This window comes from Pan paniscus, chromosome 20 (assembly GCF_029289425.2).
Source record: "Pan paniscus chromosome 20, NHGRI_mPanPan1-v2.0_pri, whole genome shotgun sequence".
NCBI lineage: Eukaryota > Metazoa > Chordata > Mammalia > Primates > Hominidae > Pan > Pan paniscus.
Window position 1 is genome coordinate 8,531,688 of NC_073269.2, and position 20,987 is coordinate 8,552,674.

Below are 20,987 nucleotides of genomic sequence, written 5' to 3' on the forward strand. Positions count from 1 at the left end.
ACACTCCAGCCTGGGCGACAGAGTGAGACTCCATCTCAAAAAACAACAACAACAACAACAAAAACCCGTCTCTAGAAAAAAAAAATTATCTGTGTGTGGTGGTGCACGCCTGTTGTCTCAGCTACTCAGGAGGCTGAGGCAGGAGGATCACTTAAGCCTGTGAGGTCAAGGCTGCAGAGAGCTATAATGACACCCCTGTACTCCAGCCTGAGCAGTAGAGCAAAACCCTATCTCAAAAAGAAAAAACAAACAAAAAACAGCAACGAAAAGATTAAGATGGCAAATTTTTTGATATACATGTATTTACCACAATTTTAAAAAGATTAGGGCTGGGCGCGGTGGCTCACGCCTGTAATTCTACCACTTTGGGAGGCCGAGGCGGGGGAATCACGAGGTTGGGAGTTCAAGACCAGCCTGGCCAATATGGTGAAACCCCATCTCTACTAAAAATACAAAAACTAGCCAGGCATGGTGGCTCATGCCTGTAGTTCCAGACACTCGAGAGGCTGAGGCAGGAGAATCGCTTGAACTCAGGAGGCGGAGGTTGCAGTCAGCCAAGATTGCGCCACTGCGCTCCAGCCTAGGCAGTAGAGATTCCGTCTCAAAAAAAAAAAAAAAAGAAAGAAAAAAGAAAAGAAAGATTATACATAAATTATAGAAAAGGAAAAGTGCACCTTATAATGTTTGGGGATATGAACACATGATTAATTAAATTTCGTGAAGTCTGTGAGTTCCTGGAATGCCGGGAACTCATCCATCTTGGCATCCCTGGCTGCCAGCACCAAGCCTGGCACACGGGAGGTGTTTGGTGAGCACAGATGTGAGCAAGTGAATGTGGCTGCCTTGGGGACCTCGTGGCATGGTGGCAGTGTGCAACCTGCAGGGGTTTGGGGCAAACATACCTGGCTCAAAGCCTGGTGCCTTGGATCACTGGATGTTCTCATCCTATTCCAGTGAGTTCCTGATGAAACCTCTCTTGCTCTCAGCCTGTGGCGGAGCTCCCAGGGTAGTTCTAATCTGAAACTTTGGAAGAAACCAATCTGAGCTTTCTTCCAGAGCTGCAGCTGATTAACTTAACAACCTGGGGTGCAGTGTTCAAGGAGGAAAACAGGATGCTCTGAGAGAAGCTTAGCAGTGCTGTGCCAAAGCCAGCTCCTTCTGGTGGGCAAGAGCCGATTTGTTCAAGTTTTGGGAAATTTGGGAACTGCTGGTTAATAGCTACGATTTAAAATTAGGCCAGGCGCAGTGGCTCATGCCTGTAATCCCGGCGCTTTGGGAGGCTGAGGCAGGCAGATCACAAGGTCAGGAGTTTGAGACCAGCCTGGGCAACATGGTGAAATCCCGTCTCTACTAAAAATACAAAATTTAGCTAGGCGTGGTGGCAGGTGCCTGTAATCTCAGCTACTGGGAAGGCTGAGGCAGGAGAGTTCCTTGAACCCGAGAGGTGGAGGTTGCAGTGAGCCGAGATTGCACCACTGTACTCCAGCCTGGGACAGACCGGGACTCTGTCTCAAACAAACAAACAAGCAAAAATTAGGCCAGGAGCGGTGGCTCGCCCCTGTAATCCCAGCACTTTGGGAGGCCGAGGCGGGAGGATCATTTGAGGTTAGGAGTTTGAGACCAGCCTGGTCAACATGGTGAAACCTCGTCTCTACTAAAAATAGAAAAATTAGCTGGGAGTGGTGTTGGGCACCTGTAACCCCAGCTACTTGGGAGGCTGAGACGGGAGAATGGTTTGAACCCGGGAGGCGGAGGTTACAGTGGGCGGAGATCGCGCCATTGCACTCCAGCCTGGGCAACAAGAGTGAAACTCTGTCTTAAAAAAAAAAAAAAGAATAAGGAAATATTTTCCAGTATTCAGAAATGATTATGTGATTCATCACAGAAGTCATCCACATTTTTGATGACCAAGTGAAGTTCTTTTTTTTTTTTTTTTTAAATTTGAGATGGAGTCTCGCTCTGTCTCTCAGGCTGGAGCGCAGTGGTGCCATCTTGGCTCACTGCAACTTCTGCCTCCCAGGTTCGAGTGATTCTCCCTGCCTCAGCCTCCCAAGTAGCTGGGATTACAGGCACCTGCCATCACAACCGGTTAATTTTTGTATTTTTTTTTAGTAGAGACGGGGTTTCACCATGTTGGCCAGGCTTGTCTCGAACTCCTGACCTCAGGTGATCTGCCCGCCTTGGCCTCCCAAAGTGCTGGGATGACAGGCATGAACCACCACACCTAGCTGGTTTCTAGAGTTTCTTTCTTTTTTTTTTTTTTTTTGAGATGGAGTCTCACTCTGTCGCCAGGCTGGAGTGCAGTGGCGCAATCTCGGCTCACTGCAACCTCCGCCTCCTGGGTTCAAGTGATTCTCCTGCCTCAGCCTCCCGAGTAGCTGGGACTACAGGCACGTGCCACCACGCCTGGCTAATTTTTTGTATTTTTAGTAGAGACAGGGTTTCACCATGTTGGCCAGGATGGTCTTGATCTCTTGACCTTGTGATGCACCTGCCTCGGCCTCCTAAAGTGCTGGGATTACAGGAGTGAGCCACTGTGCCCAGCCTAGAGTTGTTTTATGACTTTGTGCCATGTCCTGGCCGATGGATGCTCATGATGACATTTATCGCTCTGCAATCAAAGATTTGTGCAGATGAATGGGAACTGCGAGAGAACATGGGAAAATGAAAGGGGTTTAATTGCAGGAGGGAAGGAGAACACATAAAATGTATTTTTTCGCTTTCCCATGATTTATTTATTTATTTTTATTATTATTATATTTTGAGATAGAGTCTCGCTCTGTTGCCCAGGCTGGAGTGCAGTGGCATGATCTCAGCTCATTGCAACCTCTGCCTCCTGTGTTCAAGCGATTCTCCTGCCTCAGCCTCCCGAGTAGCTGAGATTACAGGCATGTGCCACCAAACCCGGCTAGTCTTTGTATTTTTAGTAGAGATGGGGTTTCGCCATGTTGGCCAGGCTGGTCTCAAACTCCTGATCTCAGGTGATCCGCCCACCTCCACCTCCCAAATTGCTAGGATTACAGGCATGAGCCACCGCGCCCGGCCTTACCAAGTTCTGATTGAAGTGAAATGCCTGGAAGAAAGATAAAGTTAAAATGAGGTTTTCACAACATGTCGAAATCACTCTGATCAAAGTTCCAAACCCAAGGTTCTAGAAAGTGCAATGACTTTTTTTTTTTTTAAATAGGGGCAATTAAAAATTTCCCAGGCTTAGCAAGATCAAATGGGTGTGTGCAGCGCTCTCTCTGACAAGCAATTTATGGAATTATTGATTTGTCAATGTGATCTCTGCACTTCCTGCGAGGAATTTGAGGTCCTGTTTGGAGAATTTGGTAAATAGGGAATCTCGCAGAAACATGGGGTCTTGAGAAACTCATTTCAACCCTCTGAGCCTCAGTTTCCACTTTTCTTTTTTTCTTTTCTTTTCTTTTTTTTTTTTTTGAGATGGAGTCTCACTCTGTCACCCAGGCTGGAGTGCAGTGGCGCTATCTTGGCTCACTGCAAGCTCCGCCTCCCGGGTTCACGCCATTCTTCTGCCTCAGCCTCCCGAGTAGCTAGGACTACAGGCATCCACCACCACGCCTGGCTAATTTTTTGTGTTTTTAGTAGAGACGGGGTTTCACCGTGTTAACCAGGATGGTCTCGATCTCCTGACCTTGTGATCCGCCCACCTCGGCCTCCCAAAGTGTTGGGATTACAGGCGTGAGCCACCACACCCGGCCTCCACTTTTCTTTTTTTAGAAAGACAGGGTGTCTGTCACCCAAATTGGAGTGCAGTGGCACGATCATAGCTCACCACGGCCTCTAATTCCTGGGCTTAAGCGATCCTCTCACCTTAGCCTCCCAAGTAGCTGAGACCACAGGCATGTGCCACCATGCCCTGCTAATTTTTAAATTTTTTGTAGAGACAGGTTTCACTTTGTTTCCCAGGCTGATCTCAAACTCCTGGGCTCAAGCTATCTTCTCACCTTGGCCTCCTAAAGTGCTGAGGTTATAGGCGTGACCTATTATGCTGGCAATAAAATAATTTAAAACAAATTTTTTAGAGACAGGATCTCACCTGGCACCCAGGCTGGAGTGCGGTGGCGCAGTCATAGCTCACCGCAGCTTCAAACTCCTTGGCTCTGGTGATCCTCCTACCTCAAGCCGCTGAGTAGCCTGGACTACGGGCACTTCCCACCATGCCTGGCTAATTTTTAAATTTTTTGTAGAGACAGGGACTCCCTATGTTGCCTAGGCTGATCTTGAACTCCTGTGCTCAAGCAATCCTCTCACCTCAGCCCCTCAAAGTGCTGGGATTACAGGCGGGAGCCACCATGCCCCAGCCATAAAATCAGTTTTTAACTCAGGCTGTACAACAATAGGCAGTGAGCTGTGGGCTCTAATTTGCCCACCGCAATACAGGCTGTGATTATATTGAGCGGTATTTGGGACATGAAACATGGTCATGTTTGTTTGTTTTGTTTTGTTTTGCTTTTGGCCGTGTTCTTTTTTTGTTTTGTTTTGTTTTGTTTTCTGAGAGAGTCTCGTTCTGTCACCCAGACTGGAGTGCAGTGGCGAGATCACGGCTCACTGCAAGCTCCGCCTCCTGGGTTCACGCCATTCTCCTGCCTCAGCCTCCCAGGTAGCTGGGACTACAGGCACCTGCCACCACGCCTGGCTAATTTTTTTTTGTATTTTTAGTAGAGACGGGGTTTCACCGTGTTAGCCAGGATGGTTTCAATCTCCTGACCTCGTGATCCGCCCCCCTCGGCCTCCCAAAGTGCTGGAATTACAGGCGTGAGCCACCCACCCGGCCAGCCATGTTCTTTATTATCAAACTACTGTGAGTCACTTTTCTTAAGGTTCGTTGATTTGACACATTTTTATTGAAACCCTACTAAGTGCCAGGCATTGGATGAGACAAAACCCCTGCCCTCACAGAGTTTACAGTCTGGGGGAGAAATAGGCCACAGATAAGATGCCAGGAAAAGCCACAGAGATGAAAAAAGTGGGGAAGGAGCTTAGGTGCAGTGGTTCATGCCTGTAATCCCAGCACTTTGGGAGGCTGAGGTGGGAGGATCACTTGAGTCCAGGAGTTCCAGGCTAGCCAAGGCAACATAGTGAAACCGTGTCTAAAAATTAAAAATAAAGGCCGGGCATGATGGCTCACGCCTGTAATCCCAGCACTTTGGGAGGCCAAGGCAGGCGGATCACCTGAGTCAGAAGTTCGAGACCAGCCTGCCCAACATGGTGAAACCCAGTCTCTACTAAAAGTTACAAAAATTAGCCGGGCGTGGTGGCAGGTGCGTGTAATCCCAGCTACTCGGGAGGCTGAGGCAGGAAAATTGCTTGAACCCAGGAGGCGGAGGTTGCAGTGAGCCAAGATCGCACCACTGGACTTCTGCCTGGGCGACAAGAGTGAAACTCTGTCTCAAGAAAAAAGAAAACAGAAAAGGGAAGGAAGGGGATAGAACTGTGGAAGCAGAGAGTTGAGGAAAGGTTGGAGTTTTTGTTTTTGTTTTGTTTTTTTGAGACAATCTTACTCTGTCACCTAGGCTGGAGTGTAGTGGCTCGATCTCGGCTCACTGCAACCTCCACCTCCTGGGCTCAAGTGATTCTCCTGCCTCAGCCTCCCGAGTAACTGGGACTACAGGTGTGCACCACCACGCCCAGCTAATTTTTGTATTTTTAGTAGAGACAGGGTTTCATCATGTTGCCAAGGCTGGTCTCGAACTCATGAGCTCAAGCAGTCTGCCCACCTCAGCCTCCTAAAGTGCTGGGATGGGAGGCGTGAGCCACTGTGCCTGGCCAAGGTTGCAATTTTAAGAAGTCTGTTGGGGTGAGTCTCATTGAAAAGGTGACATTTGGGCAGAGGTGGGAGTGTACCCCACAGATATCAGGGAAAGGTTTTGAGGCAGAGGGCACAGCCCATGCAAAGGCCCTGAGGCAGGAGCACGCTTGGTGTTGGGGGAGCAGTAAGGAGGCCTGTGTAGCTATAGCAGAGTGAGCAAGGGGGAGAGAAGGAGGAGGGGAAGATGGGGAGGGGGTAGGGGTAGAGGACAGGGCAGGTCATGCAGCACATTGTGGACCATAGGGAGGACTTGGGCATTGACCTCCAAGGAGGTGGGAGCCATAGAAGATTTCCGGCAGAGGAGGGACAGGCTCTGACTCCGGTGCTCACGGGCGCCCTCTGGTGTCTGCTGCAGGGAAGACAAGTTTGCAGGGCGAGAATGGGAGCTGAGAAACCAGGGTGGAGGAGAGTGGGCTGGTCCAGGCCGGCTAAGGAGAGGCTGCGCCAGGTAGAAGGATGCATTTTGAACATGGAGCAGACAAGACTTTCCTGGTGTAGAGTTTTGCAGGTATGAGAGAAAAACTCAGGGATAAGAAATTTGGACCTGACCCCTCTGGAAGGATGGTGCTTCTGTTTGTAAAATGGGAACGACAGACCAGGCGCTATGGCTCACACCTGTAATCGCAGCACTTCGGGAGGCCGAGGTGGGCAGATCACCTGAGGTCAAGAGTTCGAGACCAGCCTAGCCAACATGGTGAAACCCCTTCTCTACTAAAAATAGAAAAAAAATAGGTGGGCGTGGTGGCGGACGCCTGTAATCCCAGCTACTCGGGAGGCAGAGGTGGGAGAATTGCTCGAACCTGGGAGGCGGAGTTGAGATGGCACCACTGAACTCCAGCCTGGGCAACAGATCGAGACTCCATCTCAAAAAAAAAAAAAAAAAAAGAAAAAAAAAAGAAACTTTCCCCATGGCAGAAGAAAGACTGGGTGAGGTTAGGTAGTTCCGGCTGCAGTAGAGAATGTGAGTTTCTCATAAGATCCTGTAGAGGGAGCCAGGAGCTAGGACGCAGGTCCAGCCTCGTATCCGGAGTCCTCCTCGTATCCCCCATCCCCCAGCAGGATGGGCCTGGGTGGGAAAGGTGGTGGGGTCAGCAGGGGTGGTCTTTGTCTTTGCAACAGGGAAGGCCCTGTCTACCCTTCCAGAGTTGGGGGCTTGGAGGAGAGGGGATGCCAAATTCGCACAGGGGTTGGCAAACTTTTTCCTAAAGAGCCATATAATAAATACACACACACTAAATAAATATATACACAGTTTAGGCGGGGTGCGGTGGCTCACGCCTGTAATCCCAGCACTTTGGGAGGCCGAGGCGGGGGGATCACTTGAGATCAGGAGTTCGAGACTAGCCTGGACAACATGGCAAAACCCAGTCTCTACTAAAAATACAAAAATTAGCCAGGCACGGTGGCGCGTGCACCTGTAGTCTCAGCTACTTACGAGGCTGAGGCAGGAGAATCGCTTGAACCCAGGAGGTGGAGGTTGCAGCGAGCTGAGATCGTGCCACTGCACTCCAGCCTGTGCGACAGAGAGAGACTCTGTCTCAAAACAAAACAAAACAAAACAAAAAAACACACACACGCACACACACACACAAACCACCCAGCTTAAACTGTCTCTGTTGCAAGTCCTGAAATCTGCTCTCGCAGTTTGCAAGAGGCCTTAGATAACCCATAAGCAACTGGGCATGGCTGTGTCCTAATACAATTTTATTTTTAGAGGCTGAAATGAGAATGTCACATAATTTTCTGTGAATGCTACCACTACCATGAAATAATTCTTTTTTTTTTCTTTTTTTTTTTTTTTTTTTTTGGAGACGGAGTCTCCCTCTGTCGCCCAGGCTGTAGTGCAATGGTGCAATCTCGGCTCACTGCAACCTCCGCCTCCCGAGTTCAAGCGGTTCTCCTGCCTCAGCAAGACTCCATCTCAAAATTAAAAAATAAATAAACATATAAATAAAAGTTGCCTAATCTAGAACCTCCTACAGGCAACAGTAGCTGCCTGGAATTTAACAATGTTGTTTATTTATTTATTTATTTATTTTTTTGCTTCTGTTTCAGGCACCAGATACTACATTTCTTTTTAATTTACTCTAGCATTATAATGTTTCCTTTTACAAAAGTTGTTGAGAAGGAGTCTTGCTCTGTTGCCCAGGCAGGAGTGCAGTGGCGGGATCTCGGCTCACTGCGAGCTCCACCTCCTGGGTTCACACCATTCTCATACCTCAGTCTCCCGAGTAGCTGGGACTACAGGCGCCCGCCACCATGCCCGGCTAATTTTTTGTATATATATATATATTTTTTTTAGTAAAGACAGGGTTTCACCGTGTTAGCCAGGATGGTCTTGATCTCCTGACTTTGTGATCCACCACCCACCTCCGCCTCCCGAAGTGCTGGCATTACAGGCATGAGCCACCACGCCCGGCCAACTTTCATTTTTTTTCAATAAATTTATTTGAAAAAGAAAACTTTGTAACAGGATAATAAATTGAAACCAATAATGGATACCCAAAATAGAAGGGAACTGTAAAAATACATGCAATGGCCGGGCTGGCGCAGTGGCTCACGTCTGTAATGCTAGCACTTTGGGAGGCTGAGGCAGGTGGATCAACACAGGTCAGGAGTTCAAGAGCAGCCTGGCCAACATGGTGAAACCCCATCTCTACTAAAAATAAGAAAAATTAGCTGGGCACGGTGGCAGGTGCCTGTAGTCCCAGCTACTCGGGAGGCTGAGGCAGGAGAATCACTTGAACCTGGGAGGTGGAGGTTGCAGTGAGCCGAGATCGCGCCACTGCACTCCAGCCTGGCTACAGGTGAGATTCTGTCTCAAAAAAACCAAAACAAAACAATAACAATAACAAATAAATAAATGCAATGTTTATTGTTCTTAAGATTATTATTATTTCTTTATTTATTTTATTTTTTTGAGACAGTCTGGCTCTGTCGCCCAGGCTGGAGTGCAGTGGTGTGGTCTCAGCTCACTGCAACCTGCACCTCCCAGGTTGGAGCAATTCTCCCGTCTCAGTCTCCTGAGTAGATGGGATTACAGGTGTGCACCACTGCGCCTGGCTAATTTTTGTATTTTTAGTAGAGACGGGGTTTTGCAATTTAGGCCAGGCTGGTCTTGAACTCCTAACCTCAGGAGATCCACCTGCCTTGGCCTCCCAAAGTGCTGGGATTACAGGTGTGAGCCACCACGCCTAGCCTGCCAGGGATTAAACATTAACATCAATATTTGAGCTGGCAGGGACTTTATATTGCCTTCACATCTATCCGCACATTTCATAGACCAAGAAACAGTCTGGGAGAGGAGAAGCAACTCTCTGGCATCACAAGTTTGCTGCTGAGCTAGGGATAGGACTCTCTTTCTCTCTCTTTTGAAACAGGGTCTTGCTCTGTCACCCAGGCTGGACTGCAGTGGTGCCATTATATACCACTGCAGCCTCAACCTCCTGGGCTCAAGCGATCCTCCTGCCTTGGCCTCCTGAGTAGCTGGGACCACAGGCATGCACCACCACACCTGGCTAATTTTTGTATTTTTTGTAAAGATGGGATCTTGCTGTGTTGCCCAGGCTGGTCTTGAATTCCTTGGCTCAAGTGATCCGCCCGCCTCAGCCCCCCAAGGTGCTGGCATTATAGGCATGAGCCACCGTGCCTGCACCCCACCCCAGATTTTTTAATTAGCTGAGCTAGGTGGCATATGCCTGTGGTCCCAGCTACTCGGGAGGCTGAGGTGGGAGGATCACTTGAGCCTGGAGTTTGAGGCTGCAGGGAGGCCTGGGTGACAGAGGGAGACCCTGGCTGAATAAATAAATAAATAGCCTTGTGCGGTGGCTCACGTCTGTAATCCCAGCACTTTGGGAGGCCGAGGTGGGCGGGTCACCTGAGGTCAGGAGTTCAAGACCAGCCTGGCCAACGTGGTGAAACCCCGTCTCTTCTAAAAATACAAAAATTATCCAGGCATGGTGGCTTATGCCTGTAGTCCCAGCTACTCAGGAGGCTAAAGCAGGAAAATCGCTTGAACCCAGGAGGCAGAGGTTGCAGTGAGCCAAAATCGTGCCACTGCACTCCAGCCCAGGCAACAAAGTGAGACCCTGTCTCAAAAAAAATAAAATAAAATAAAATAAAATAGTGGGGTTACATGTTGGGAAATTTAGGTACAGAATCAGATACGCGCAGGAAGGTAGATAATGTGAAGTGAGACTCAGGGAGAAGGAAGCATGTATCGGCCAAGCAGAAAGACCTCAGAAGGAATGAACCCTTGGCCACATGTGGTGGTGAACGCCTGTAATCCCAGCTACTTGGGAGGCTGAGGCAGGAGAATCGCTTGAACCCGGGAGGTGGAAGTTGCAGTGAGTTGAGATGGCACCACTGCACTCCAGCCTGGGCAACAAGAGTGAAACTCCGTCTCATAAAAAAAGAGAAGGAATGAATCCTGCCCACACCTTGATCTTGCAGACTAGATAGGGAAGCCCAGGGATTCTTCAGTTCTTGGGGCCTAGAAATGCTGTCCTCCTCAACCCTCAGGCCAGCCCCGGTAGGGTGGAGCGGAGGAGACACCCCCTGCCCCTGCCCTGTTTCCTCCTCCACCAACGGGAAGGATGCCAGTGGGGGCCTCCTGTGCCTCCTTTTCCAGGTGAGAGGGTCCGCTGTGACCCTTGGACCCACCAGCCATAAAGCAATCACCGGGAGGAGGTGGTGGCGAGACTGGGAGGTGCGGACTGGACTGAGGGGTGTGGATCAGGAGATGAGACGGGTTAGGTGCCGACTCTCGGTACCGTCCTGCAGACAACCTGTTCCCCTGAAACTGGTGGACTGACTTTCTTTTTTTCTTTCTTTCTTTTTTTTCTTTTTCTTTTTGAAACAGAGTCTCACTCTGTTGCCCAGGCTGGAGTGCAATGGCGTGATCTCAGCTCACTGCAACCACTGCCTCCCGGTTCAAGCGATTCTCTTGCTTCAGCCTCCCAAGTAGCTGGGATTACAGGTGTGCGCCACCATGCCCAGCTAACTTTTTGTATTTTTAGTAGAGATGGGGTTTCACTATGTTGGCCAGTCTGGTCTCGAACTCCTGACCTCAGGTGATCTGCCTGCCTCGGCCTCCCAAAGTGCTGGGATTACAGGTGTGCGCCACCGCATCCAGCCTATTTACTTCTTATACAGGAATGGTTTCATTCAGCATCTTCCTCTCGTGGGTGGGGAGTGGGGAATGTCTCCTCAGTCTTGCTCCCTGTTGGATCCCAGCACCCGGCGCACAGCAGGTGCTCAATAAATAACAGTTACAGGAATGAATGAATGAATGAATTCTCAAGCACAGTGTCCTCCATTCTTTAAGAAGGGCAGAGCGAGTCCCCCAAACTCACAGGATTTGGAGGCCCTGGCTCCAGTGTCCTGTCTCCACCCACCCCTCTGAGAGCAGAGGCTGGAACTCCTGGGATCCACCCAGGACATCAGAGGAGAGTTGGATGCCTGGAGGGTCAGGTCCTAATCAGTGTCATCGCCCATGAGGCCAGCCAGAGTCCCCCTGTGGCCTCCCAGCCTCTGGCTGGCCCCTGGCACACCCACATCACAAGGGTTTTACTCACTGCCTGGCTGTATTACAAGGGAGGGAAGGGGAGGAGGGGGAGGAGAAGGAGGAGCGGGAGGAGGTAGGGAAGGGGAGAAGGGAGAGGAGAGGAAGGGGAGGAGGGCAAGAGGGAGGAGGAGGAAGGGAGGAGGGAGGGGGGAAGGGGAGGAGTGGGAGGAAGAGGAGAAGGAGAAGGAAGGGAGGAGGGAGAAGAGGAGGGAGAGGAGAAGGGGGAGAAGGGAGAGGTGGGGAGGAGGGGGAAGAGGGGGAGAAGGGGGAGGTGGGGAGGAGGGGGAAGAGGGGGAGAAGGGGGAGGTGGGGAGGAGGGGGAAGAGGGGGAGAAGGGAGAGGTGGGGAGGGGGGGAAGAGGGGGAGAAGGGAGAGGTGGGGAGGAGGGAGAGGAGAAGGGGGAGAAGGGAGAGGTGGGGAGGAGGGGGAAGAGGGGGAGAAGGGGGAGGTGGGGAAGAAGGAGGAGGAGGGTGAGAGAGAGGAGGAGGGAGAAGAGGAGGCTGAGGAGGAGGGAGAGGAGGGAGAGAAAAAGAAGGAGGGAGAGGAGTGGGGAAGGAGGGGAGGATGAGAGAGGATGGGGAGGGGAAGGAGAAGAGGGAAGGGAGCAGGGAGGAAGGGGAGGAAAGAGAGGGGGAAGGGGAGAGGGAGGAGGAGGGAAAAGGCCGAGGAGGAGGGAGCAGGGAGGAGGAGGAAGGCAAGAGGAACAGAATGGAGAGGGAGTAGGGAGAGGAGGAGTGGGAGCTGCTGCCCCCCTGGACCCACTCACTTTTTCCACCGGGAACTGGCCCACAAGGGAGGTGCTCAAGTACCCCAGGGCAAGTCCCCCCGGCCCCGCATCTGTAGCAGGGGACCTGGGTATTGTCAGTTCTCCTGCCTGACTCATGCGATGGCCAAGTGAGTCACATCCCCTTATCAGCTCCTCTGTCCTCCTGTGCAGAATGGGGACTGTCCTTACGATCAGAGCTGTGCAGAGGCCAAAGGGCTAAGGCAACCGGGAAGGGACAGCGGGGCATCCGCTGGGCGTCACGGGACTGCAGTCAGATAGATTTCTTTTTTTTTTTTTTTTGAGATGGAGGCTTGCTCTGTCGCCAGGCTGGAGTGCAGTGGCAAAATCTCAGCTCACTGCAACCTCCACCTCCCGGGCTCAAGCCTCCTGAGTAGCTGGGATTACAGGCATGCACCACTGCACCCTGCTAATTTTGTATTTTTAGTAGAGATGGGGTTTCACCATATTGGCCAGGCTGGTCTCGAACTCCTGACCTCAGAGCATCCGTCTGTCTCGGCCTCCCAAAGTGCTGGGATTACAGGCATGAGCTCCTGTGCCCAGCTAATTTTTGTATTTTTAGTAGAGATGGGTTTTCACCATATTGGTCAGGTTGGTCTCAGACTCCTCACCTCAAGTGGATCGCCTCAGCCTCCCGAAGTGCTGGCATTACAAGCGTGAGCCACCGTGCCCAGCCCACGTAGACTTTTATTTATTCACTTATTTATAGTTTATCTCCACGTTCCTGAGGTATCCTCTTAAGTTTTCCAGCAGCTGTATTTTACAAGTTCAAGGCAAAATTAAATTTCACTTAAAAAATATATTTGTGGCCGGGCGCGGTGGCTCACGCCTGTAATGCCAGCACTTTGGGCGGCCGAGCTGGGAGGATCACGAGGTCAGGAGATCCAGACCATCCTGGCTAACACGGTGAAACCCCGTCTCTACTAAAAACACAAAAAATTAGCCGGGCATGGTAGCACGTGCCTGTAATCCCAGCTATTCGGGAAGCTGAAGCAGGAGAATTGCTTGAACCCGGGAGGCAGAGGTTGTAGTGAGCTGAGTTCGTGCCATTGCACTCCAGCCTGGGCGACAGAGCAAGACTCCATCTCAAAAAAAAAAAAAAAAAAAATTAAATAATGATGAACTCTTGCTCGTTTGATGACATTGTATTTTTTGCGCAATGGGAAACTCCTGTGGTTCCCGGGCCAGCACGCTGTTGTATGTTCTGCTGGGTGGGTTTATGAGAATTGACAACAGTGTGCAAACACATTGGGCAATGCAGGGCTTTATACAGGGACGTGTTCCATTGTCAAGCTTTTATTGACTTTACCACTTGGCTCAAAACATGGGAAGGGCCAGGTGTGGTGGCTCATGCCTGTAATCCCATCACTTTGGGAGACCGAGGCAGGCAGATCCCCTCAGGTTGGGAGTTCAAGACCAACCTAATCAACATGGTGAAACCCCGTCTCTACTAAAAACACAAAATTAGCTGGGCGTGGTGGCGGGCGCCTGTAATCCCAGCTACTCAGGAGGCTGAGGCAGGAGAATTGCTTGAACCTGGGAGGCAGAGGTTGCAGTCAGCCGAGATCGCAGCCATTGTACTCCAGCCTGGGCAACAAGAGCGAAACTCAGTCTCAAAAAAAAAAAAAGAGAGGGTTTGGCATGGTGGCTCATGCCTGTAATCCCAGCACTTTGGGAGGCTGAGGTGGGAGGATCACTTGAGGCTAGGAGTTTGAGACCAACCTGGGCAACATGAAGAAACCTCATCTCCACAAAAAAATACAAAAATTAGCCAAGCGTGGTGGCACGCACCTGTAGCCTCAGCTACTTGGGAGGTTGAGGTGGGAGGATCACTTGAGCCTGGGAGGCAAAAGTTGTAGTGAGCCAAGATGGCGCCACTGCACTCCAGCCTGAGCGACAGAGTGAAACCTTGTATCAAAACAAACAAACAAACAAACAATGATGTGTTAGCAATAAAGTGACAGAGAGTCTACAGAGGGAACATGTACTTAAACACATTGCTGAAAATGACTGCAGGAATTTTCCTTTAGATTCCAAGTTATTGTCCCTTTGAGATACATAGTCGTGTTCAGTGGATAAACTGCTATGAGGTCAATGGCAGTGAAAAGTCCTTCTGTCCCCACAAGAGCTTCTTCTTCTTCTTCTTCTTCTTTTTTTTTTTTTTTTGACAGAATCTTTCTCTGTGGCCCAGGCTGGAATTTAGTGGCGTGATCTTGGCTCACTGCAACCTCTGCCTCCCAGGTTCGAGTGATTCTCCAGCCTCAGCCTTCTGAGTAGCTGGCATTACAGGCGAGTGCCACCACGCCCAGCTAATTCTTGTATTTTTTAGTAGTGACGGGGTTTCGCCATGTTGGGCAGGCTGGTCTCAAACTCCTGACCTCAGGTGATCCGCCCACCTCGGCCTCCCAGAGTGCTGGGATGACAGGCGTGAGCTACCATGCGGGCCAAGTGCTTATTCTTATCCTCCCTGTTAACAGATACCTGAAATCCCTTCACTGAGGTGTACAAAAAGCTTCTGAAGTTCATAATAATAAGTATTGTTATTTTTGAGAAAAAGTCTCGCCCTGTGGCCCAGGCTGGTGCAGTGGTGCAGTCACAGCTCATGGTAGCCTCAAACTCCCAGGCTCAAGCGATCCTCCTGCCTCAGCCTCCCAAGTAGCTGGGACTACAGGTGTGCACCACCATGCTTGGCTACTTTTTTTTTTTTTTTGAGACGGAGTCTTGCTCTGTCGCCCAGGCTGGAGTGCAGTGGCGCGATCTCAGCTCACTGCAAGCTCTGCCTCCTGGGTTCACGCCATTCTCCTGTCTCAGCCTCCCGAGTAGCTGGGACTACAGGTGCCCACCGCCATGCCCAGCTAATTTTTTGTATTTTTAGTAGAGACAGGGTTTCACCGTGTTAGCCAGGATGGTCTCGATCTCCTGACCTCGCGATCTGCCCGCCTTGGCCTCTCAAAGTGCTGAGATTACAGGCATGAGCCACCATGCCCGGCCCTTTTCTTTTTGATACAGGGTCTTGCTCTGTCACCCAGGCTGGGGTGCAGTGGCATGATCTCAGCTCACTGCAGTCTCCACCTCCTGGGTTCAAGTGATCCTCCTGCCTCAGCCTCCCGAGTAGCTGGGATTACATGTGCCCGCCACCACATCTGGCTAATTTTTGTATTTTTAGTAGAGACACGGTTTCACCATGTTGGCCATGCTGCCTGGCTAATTTTTAAAACTTTTTTGTAGATATGGGGTCTTGCTCTGTTGCCCAGGCTGATCAGGAACTCCAGGGCTTGAGCAATCTTCCCGCCTCAGCCTCCCAAAGGGCTTGGATTACAGGCATGAGCCACGGTGCCCGGCTCCAGCAGGTTTTGATAAGAGAAGGGGGAGTGATCTCTCTTGAGGGCACTAGAACTCCCAAGAGTGATAAACGCGGTGAGGAGAGGCAGAGAGGAGTCCAGAAGTCAAACTTCACCTACTTGATCCACCCACTGTGATGGCCCTGGAAAAAAGCCTCCACGGCAAATGCTGAATAAATATTATGACTGGGATCACTAAAGCCAAGCCAAGGCAAACAACCCCTCTAAAATCCAACACAGAGCAGTTAAAAGGAGATCAGAAAAATGTAGAGGTCAAGGGCGAGATAATTCTAGTAGCACCCAGACAGGGACAGGTACCGTTATCGGGGTCTCTTCTTGGGCCCCGTGGAGCTTGGGGACCCGGATCCTTCTTTGGGGTGGGGCCATCCTGGGCACTGGAGGTTGCTGAGCAGTGTCCCTGGCCTCCACCCACCCCGCGCCAGGGCCACCCCCCCTTTGTTGTAACAACCACAGATGTCCTCAGACATCACCCAGTGTCCTCGGGGGGGTGTAAAATCACCCTGGGTGAGCTCCCCTGGGTTAGGGGATTCCATGGACCCCCAAGAGACTGTATCCCATGATGCTCTGCCCTGCTGAGGTCCCAGGAGGCTGCACACATTGAAATCCATGCCCTGAGTGGGGAAGGAGGGAGGAGGTGAATCCCAGGATCTGGGGTTCCCCTGGTTTATACCGTCTGCCCTGTTGGGAGTTTATTCTGGTGTCTGGTGTGAGCAGGGAACCCACTCAATTTTTTCTCAAATAATTAATGCAGTCTTTCTCCCCCAGATCCCGTGGCTGTGGGGCAGGATTGCTCTCTGGGGTGGGGCCATCCTGGGCACTGTAGGGTGCTGAACGGCATCTCTGGCCTTCACCCATTCTATGCCAGGAGCATCTCGCACTCGTGACAACCACAGATGTCCCAGACATTGCACAGTGAGTGTCCTGAGCTTCCGTCCGGAAGGTTGAGGCTGCAGTGAGTTTTTTTTTTTTTTTTTTTTTTTTTTTGAGACGGAGTCTCGCTCTGTCACCCAGGTTGGAGAACAGTGGCACCGATCTTGGCTCACTGCAAGCTCCGCCTCCCAGGTTCACGCCATTCTCCTGCCTCAGCCTCCCGAGTAGCTGGGACTACAGGCGCCCGCCGCCACGCCCGGCTAATTTTTTTTTTTTTTGTATCTTTAATGGAGAGAGGGTTTCACCGTGTTAGCCAGGATGGTCTCGATCTCCTGACCTCGTGATCCGCCCACCTCAGCCTCCCAAAGTGCTGGGATCACAGGCATGAGCCACTGTGCCCGGCCTGCTGCAATGAGTTTTGATCACACCACTGCACTCCAGTCTGCCCTAGTGGAGGGCAAGTGCAGTAATGTGAGTTAGTGTTGGATAAAAGAACCATATCGTGCGTGGCATATGGTAGCCCCTTATTGAATTTTGATTTCATGAATACATATGAGTGATCCATTGAAAAATATAAACCAGGCCGGGCATGGTGGCTCATACCTGTAATCCCAGCACTTTGTGAGGCCGAGGCGGGTGGATCACTTGAATTCAGGAGTTCGAGACCAGCCTGGCCAACATGGTGAAACCCCATCTCCACCAAAAATACAAAAATTAGCTGGGTGCGGTGGTGGGAGCCTGTAATGCCAGCTACTCAGGAGGCTGAGGCAGGAGAATCGCCTGAACCTGGGAAGTGGAGATTGCAGTGAGCTGAGATTGTGCTACTGCACTCCAGCCTGGGCGACAGAGCCAGACTCTGTCTTGAGAAAGAAAGAGAGAAAGAGAGAAAGAAAGATAGAGAGAGAAAAGAGAAAGAAAGAGAGAGGAAAGAAGGAAGGAAGGAGGGAGGGAGGGAGGGAGGGAGAGAAGGAAGGAAGGAAGGAAGAAAAGGAAGGAAGGAAGGAAGGAAGGGGAAGGGAACCAGGATGTGAATTTTTTTAGAGCAAGGAGGGCACATAAATTACCCCTCTCAACCTAGCACATGGCACAGTGTCCAGCAAACAGAAAGCTTGATTTAGTCTCCTATTTGCTAAACTTCCAACAGTGCCCTGCTGTTTAGCACAAACCAAATTCCTTGCCACAACACACAGGGCTTTGCACGACCTGCCCCGTCCCCTCCCTGCCTTCCCCTCCTCCCTGCCTTCCCCTCCTCCCTGTCTTCCTCTCCTCCCTGTTTTCCTCTCCTCACTCTGCTCCAGCCACAGGGGTCTCATTGCTGTTCCTCCAATGCGCTAGGCATGGACCTGCCTCAGGGCCTTTGCACAAACTGTGCCTCTGCCTGGGACACCTTTCCCCAGACCTTCCCAGGGCCAGTTCCATCTCATCCTTCAGGACTGCACTGAACATGTCATTTTTTTTTTTTTTTTTTGAGACAGAGTCTCACTGTCGCCCAGGTTGGAGTGCAGTGGTGTAATCTCAGCTCACTGCAACCTCTGCCTCCTGGGTTCAAGTGATTCTCCTGCTTCGGCCTCCCGAGTACTGGTATTGCAGGTATGTGCTACCACGCCCACCTAATTTTTATATTTTTAGTAGAGATGGGGTTTCACCATGTTGGCCAGGTTGGTCTCGAACTCTTGACCTCAGGTGATCCACCCACCTCGGCCTCCCAAAGTTCTGGCATTACAGATGTGAGCCACCACGCTTGGTCTAATATGTCATCTGCTAAAGGGGGACTTTGCCTGGGCACGGTGGCTCATGCCTGTAAACCCAGCACTTTGGGAGGCTGAAGCAGGTGGATCATTTGAGTCCAGGAGTTTGAGACCATACTGGCCAACACAGTAAGACCCCATCTCTATAAAAAAAAAAAACAAAATTAGCCAGGTGTGGTGGTGCACGCCTGCAGTCCTAGCTACTTGGGAGGCTGAGATGGGAGGATCACTTGAACCCAGGAGTTGGAGGCTGCAGTGAGCTATGATCCTGCCACTGCACTCCAGCCTGGGCAATAGAGTGAGACCCTGTCCTCCACGAACACCAAAAAAAAAACCAAAAAGACAAAACAGGGCTCCTCTCTCTTGGTAGGGGGGTGGAGGGGAGGTCAGAGACACCTCTCAGCCACCCGGGCTGATTCACAAATATCGAACATTCACTAAAATGTCAATACAGTGACCTAGAGCCAGAGGGGAAGAGGGAGGGTACAAGAGGAGAGTTCCAGGCAGAGGGGCCAGCAGGTGAGCAGGTGCAAAGGCCCTAAGCAGGAACCAGTTTGGCTCCATAAATATTTGTTGACTCAATGAACGATAGAAGATTCTAGAGAGAATTGATTGCACAGAATCACCCATGGGGACTCGGAGGCGGAGTCCAAGCTGGTTTCGGAGGGGGCTGGGGGCCGGAGGTTGGCAGGTGGGGTGAAGGATGGGAGCCGCTAGCTGCTGGCAGGAAAACTGGCTTCAGTGAAGATCTGGTCTGGTCCTCTTGGTTTGTTTCTGTCCAGGGAGTGGACAGGACCCATGTAAGGGCCCTGGGCTATCCCAGAACCCATCTGGGAATTCTGAAGAGAAAAAGTCCCGTAACTGGCCAGGTGTGGTGGCTCACGTCTGTAATCCCCGCACTTTGGGAGACTGAGGTGGGCCGATCACGAGGTCAGGAGTTCGAGACCAGCCTGGAAAACATGGTGAAACCTCGTCTCTACTAAAAATACAAAAGTTAGCCGGGCATGGTGATGGGGACCTGTAGTCCCAGCTACTCGGGAGGCTGAGGCAGGAGAATCACTTGAACCCAAGAGGCAGAGGTTGCAGTGAGCTGAAATGAGATGGTGCCACTGCACTCCAGCTTGGGCCACAGAGTGAGACTCCGTCTCAAAAAAGAAAGAAAAAAAGAAAAAGTCCTCGTAAGTAGGGCAGAGGTCACGGCAGAGTGGAGGTACCCCAGACTTCGACCTTTGCTCACTGAGGGCTGGAAAACCACAAAACACCCAGATAACGGTCTTCCCTCCCCTGCTCCTGCCTGCCCCAGTGTCACTGGCCCTCAACCCTGTCTCTCCACCCTGTCCACCAATCAGCACCTGGAGGTGGGCTGGGAGCTGCCTGTGACCGCTTCAGCATCTTTTGGGAGTGGTGACAGAGCCACAGAGGGCTGTGAGCTTGCCCAGCCCCAGGTAACGCTGGCGGTGGGTGGGCCTCCAGCTTGGAGCAGAGACCCCCCAGGCATCTGCAGACAGAGCTGGATGGACCCATGAATACGGATTTAGCTGCTGGAAAGGTGAGCCCTACTAGCTCCCCAGGGAGAGTGGGAGTCTAGGCTGGGAAAGCCTACCCAAGCTGCCAGAGCTGGAAGGACCCCATCTCCACCCCTATTGTACAGATGGGAAGACTGAGGCCCAGAGAAAGGATGCAATGAGCAAAACTGTGTGCCTTTGCCCCGGGGCTGCCCTTGTCTTTCTTCCAGGTCCCCCTGCCTCCTAGGAGCGGGCACTTGGGGAGGCTGTGAAGGCCTGAGAGGCAAGCGGCATCTCTAGCTAGGGCCTCTCTCCAGCACTTTTTATTTTATTTTATTTTATTTTATTTTTATTTTTATTTTTATTTTTTGAGATGGAGTCTCCCTCTGTCACCCAGGCTAGAGTGCAATGGCACGATCTCAGCTCACTGCAACTTCCACCTCCTGGGTTCAAGAGATCTTCCTGCCTCAGCCTCCCAAGTAGTTGGGATTACAGGTGTGCACCACCACGCCCGGCTAATTTTTGTACTTTTCCTAGAGACAGGGTTTCACCATGTTGGCTAGGCTGGTCTCAAACTCCTGACTTCAGGTGAGCTGCCCGCCTCGGCTTCCCAGAGTGCTGGGATTACAGATGTGAGCCACCGTGCCTGCCATACTTTTTTGTTTTTTGAAACAAGGTCTTGCTCTGTGACCCAGGGTGGAGTGCAGTGGGGTGGCCATAGCTCACTGCAGCCTCAACCTCCTGGGTTCAAGGGATCCTCCTGCCTCAGCCTCCCCAGTAGCTGGGATGACAAGTGTGTGCCACTGCAGCCAGATAATTTTTTAAAATTATTTTCAGTAGGGATAGGGGTCTCTATGTTGCGCAGGCTGGTCTTGAACTCCTGGGCTCAAGTGATCCTCCTGCCCCGGCCTCCCAAAGTGCTGAGATTACAGGCGTGAGCCACCACATCCAGCCTCTCCAGCACTTTAAGAGAAATTGGCTCTCACACTGTGGAATTCTCTCTATCAGCCTCAAAGTCCAGATTTGGAAAGGGAGTCTCAGCGAGGGGCAGCAGCTGGCCCAACCCGGAGGCAGAGCGGCAACTGAACTCTAGCCAAAGAGCCAGGGTTGTGTGCACATGGGAGGTGGAGAGGACAGGGGCTGTATGTGACCCTCACATCTGTTCCTCGCGCCCCAGATGGCTTCTGCTGCCTGCTCCATGGACCCCATCGACAGCTTTGAGCTCCTGGATCTCCTGTTTGACCGGCAGGACGGCATCCTGAGACACGTGGAGCTGGGCGAGGGCTGGGGCCACGTCAAGGACCAGGTGAGGAGTCCAC

The 20,987-nt window shown here is 51.3% G+C and overlaps 1 protein-coding gene across 3 annotated transcripts in view; it reads left to right on the forward strand.

The window, feature by feature from the left end:
- Positions 1–20,987, forward strand: part of CREB3L3 (cAMP responsive element binding protein 3 like 3) — a 47,145-nt gene that overhangs the window by 9,507 nt on the left and 16,651 nt on the right. The window contains exons 2-3 of one of the 3 annotated variants that reach the window (XM_055104418.2): positions 16,311–16,457; positions 20,846–20,974. In XM_055104418.2, coding sequence (XP_054960393.1) covers positions 16,404–16,457; positions 20,846–20,974 — 183 coding nt within the window. In that variant the 5' untranslated portion in view covers positions 16,311–16,403. Of the gene's footprint in view, positions 1–15,731; positions 19,713–20,845; positions 20,975–20,987 lie in introns of those variants that run through there. The other 2 variants (XM_034946673.3, XM_034946672.3) reach the window with 2 other exon arrangements.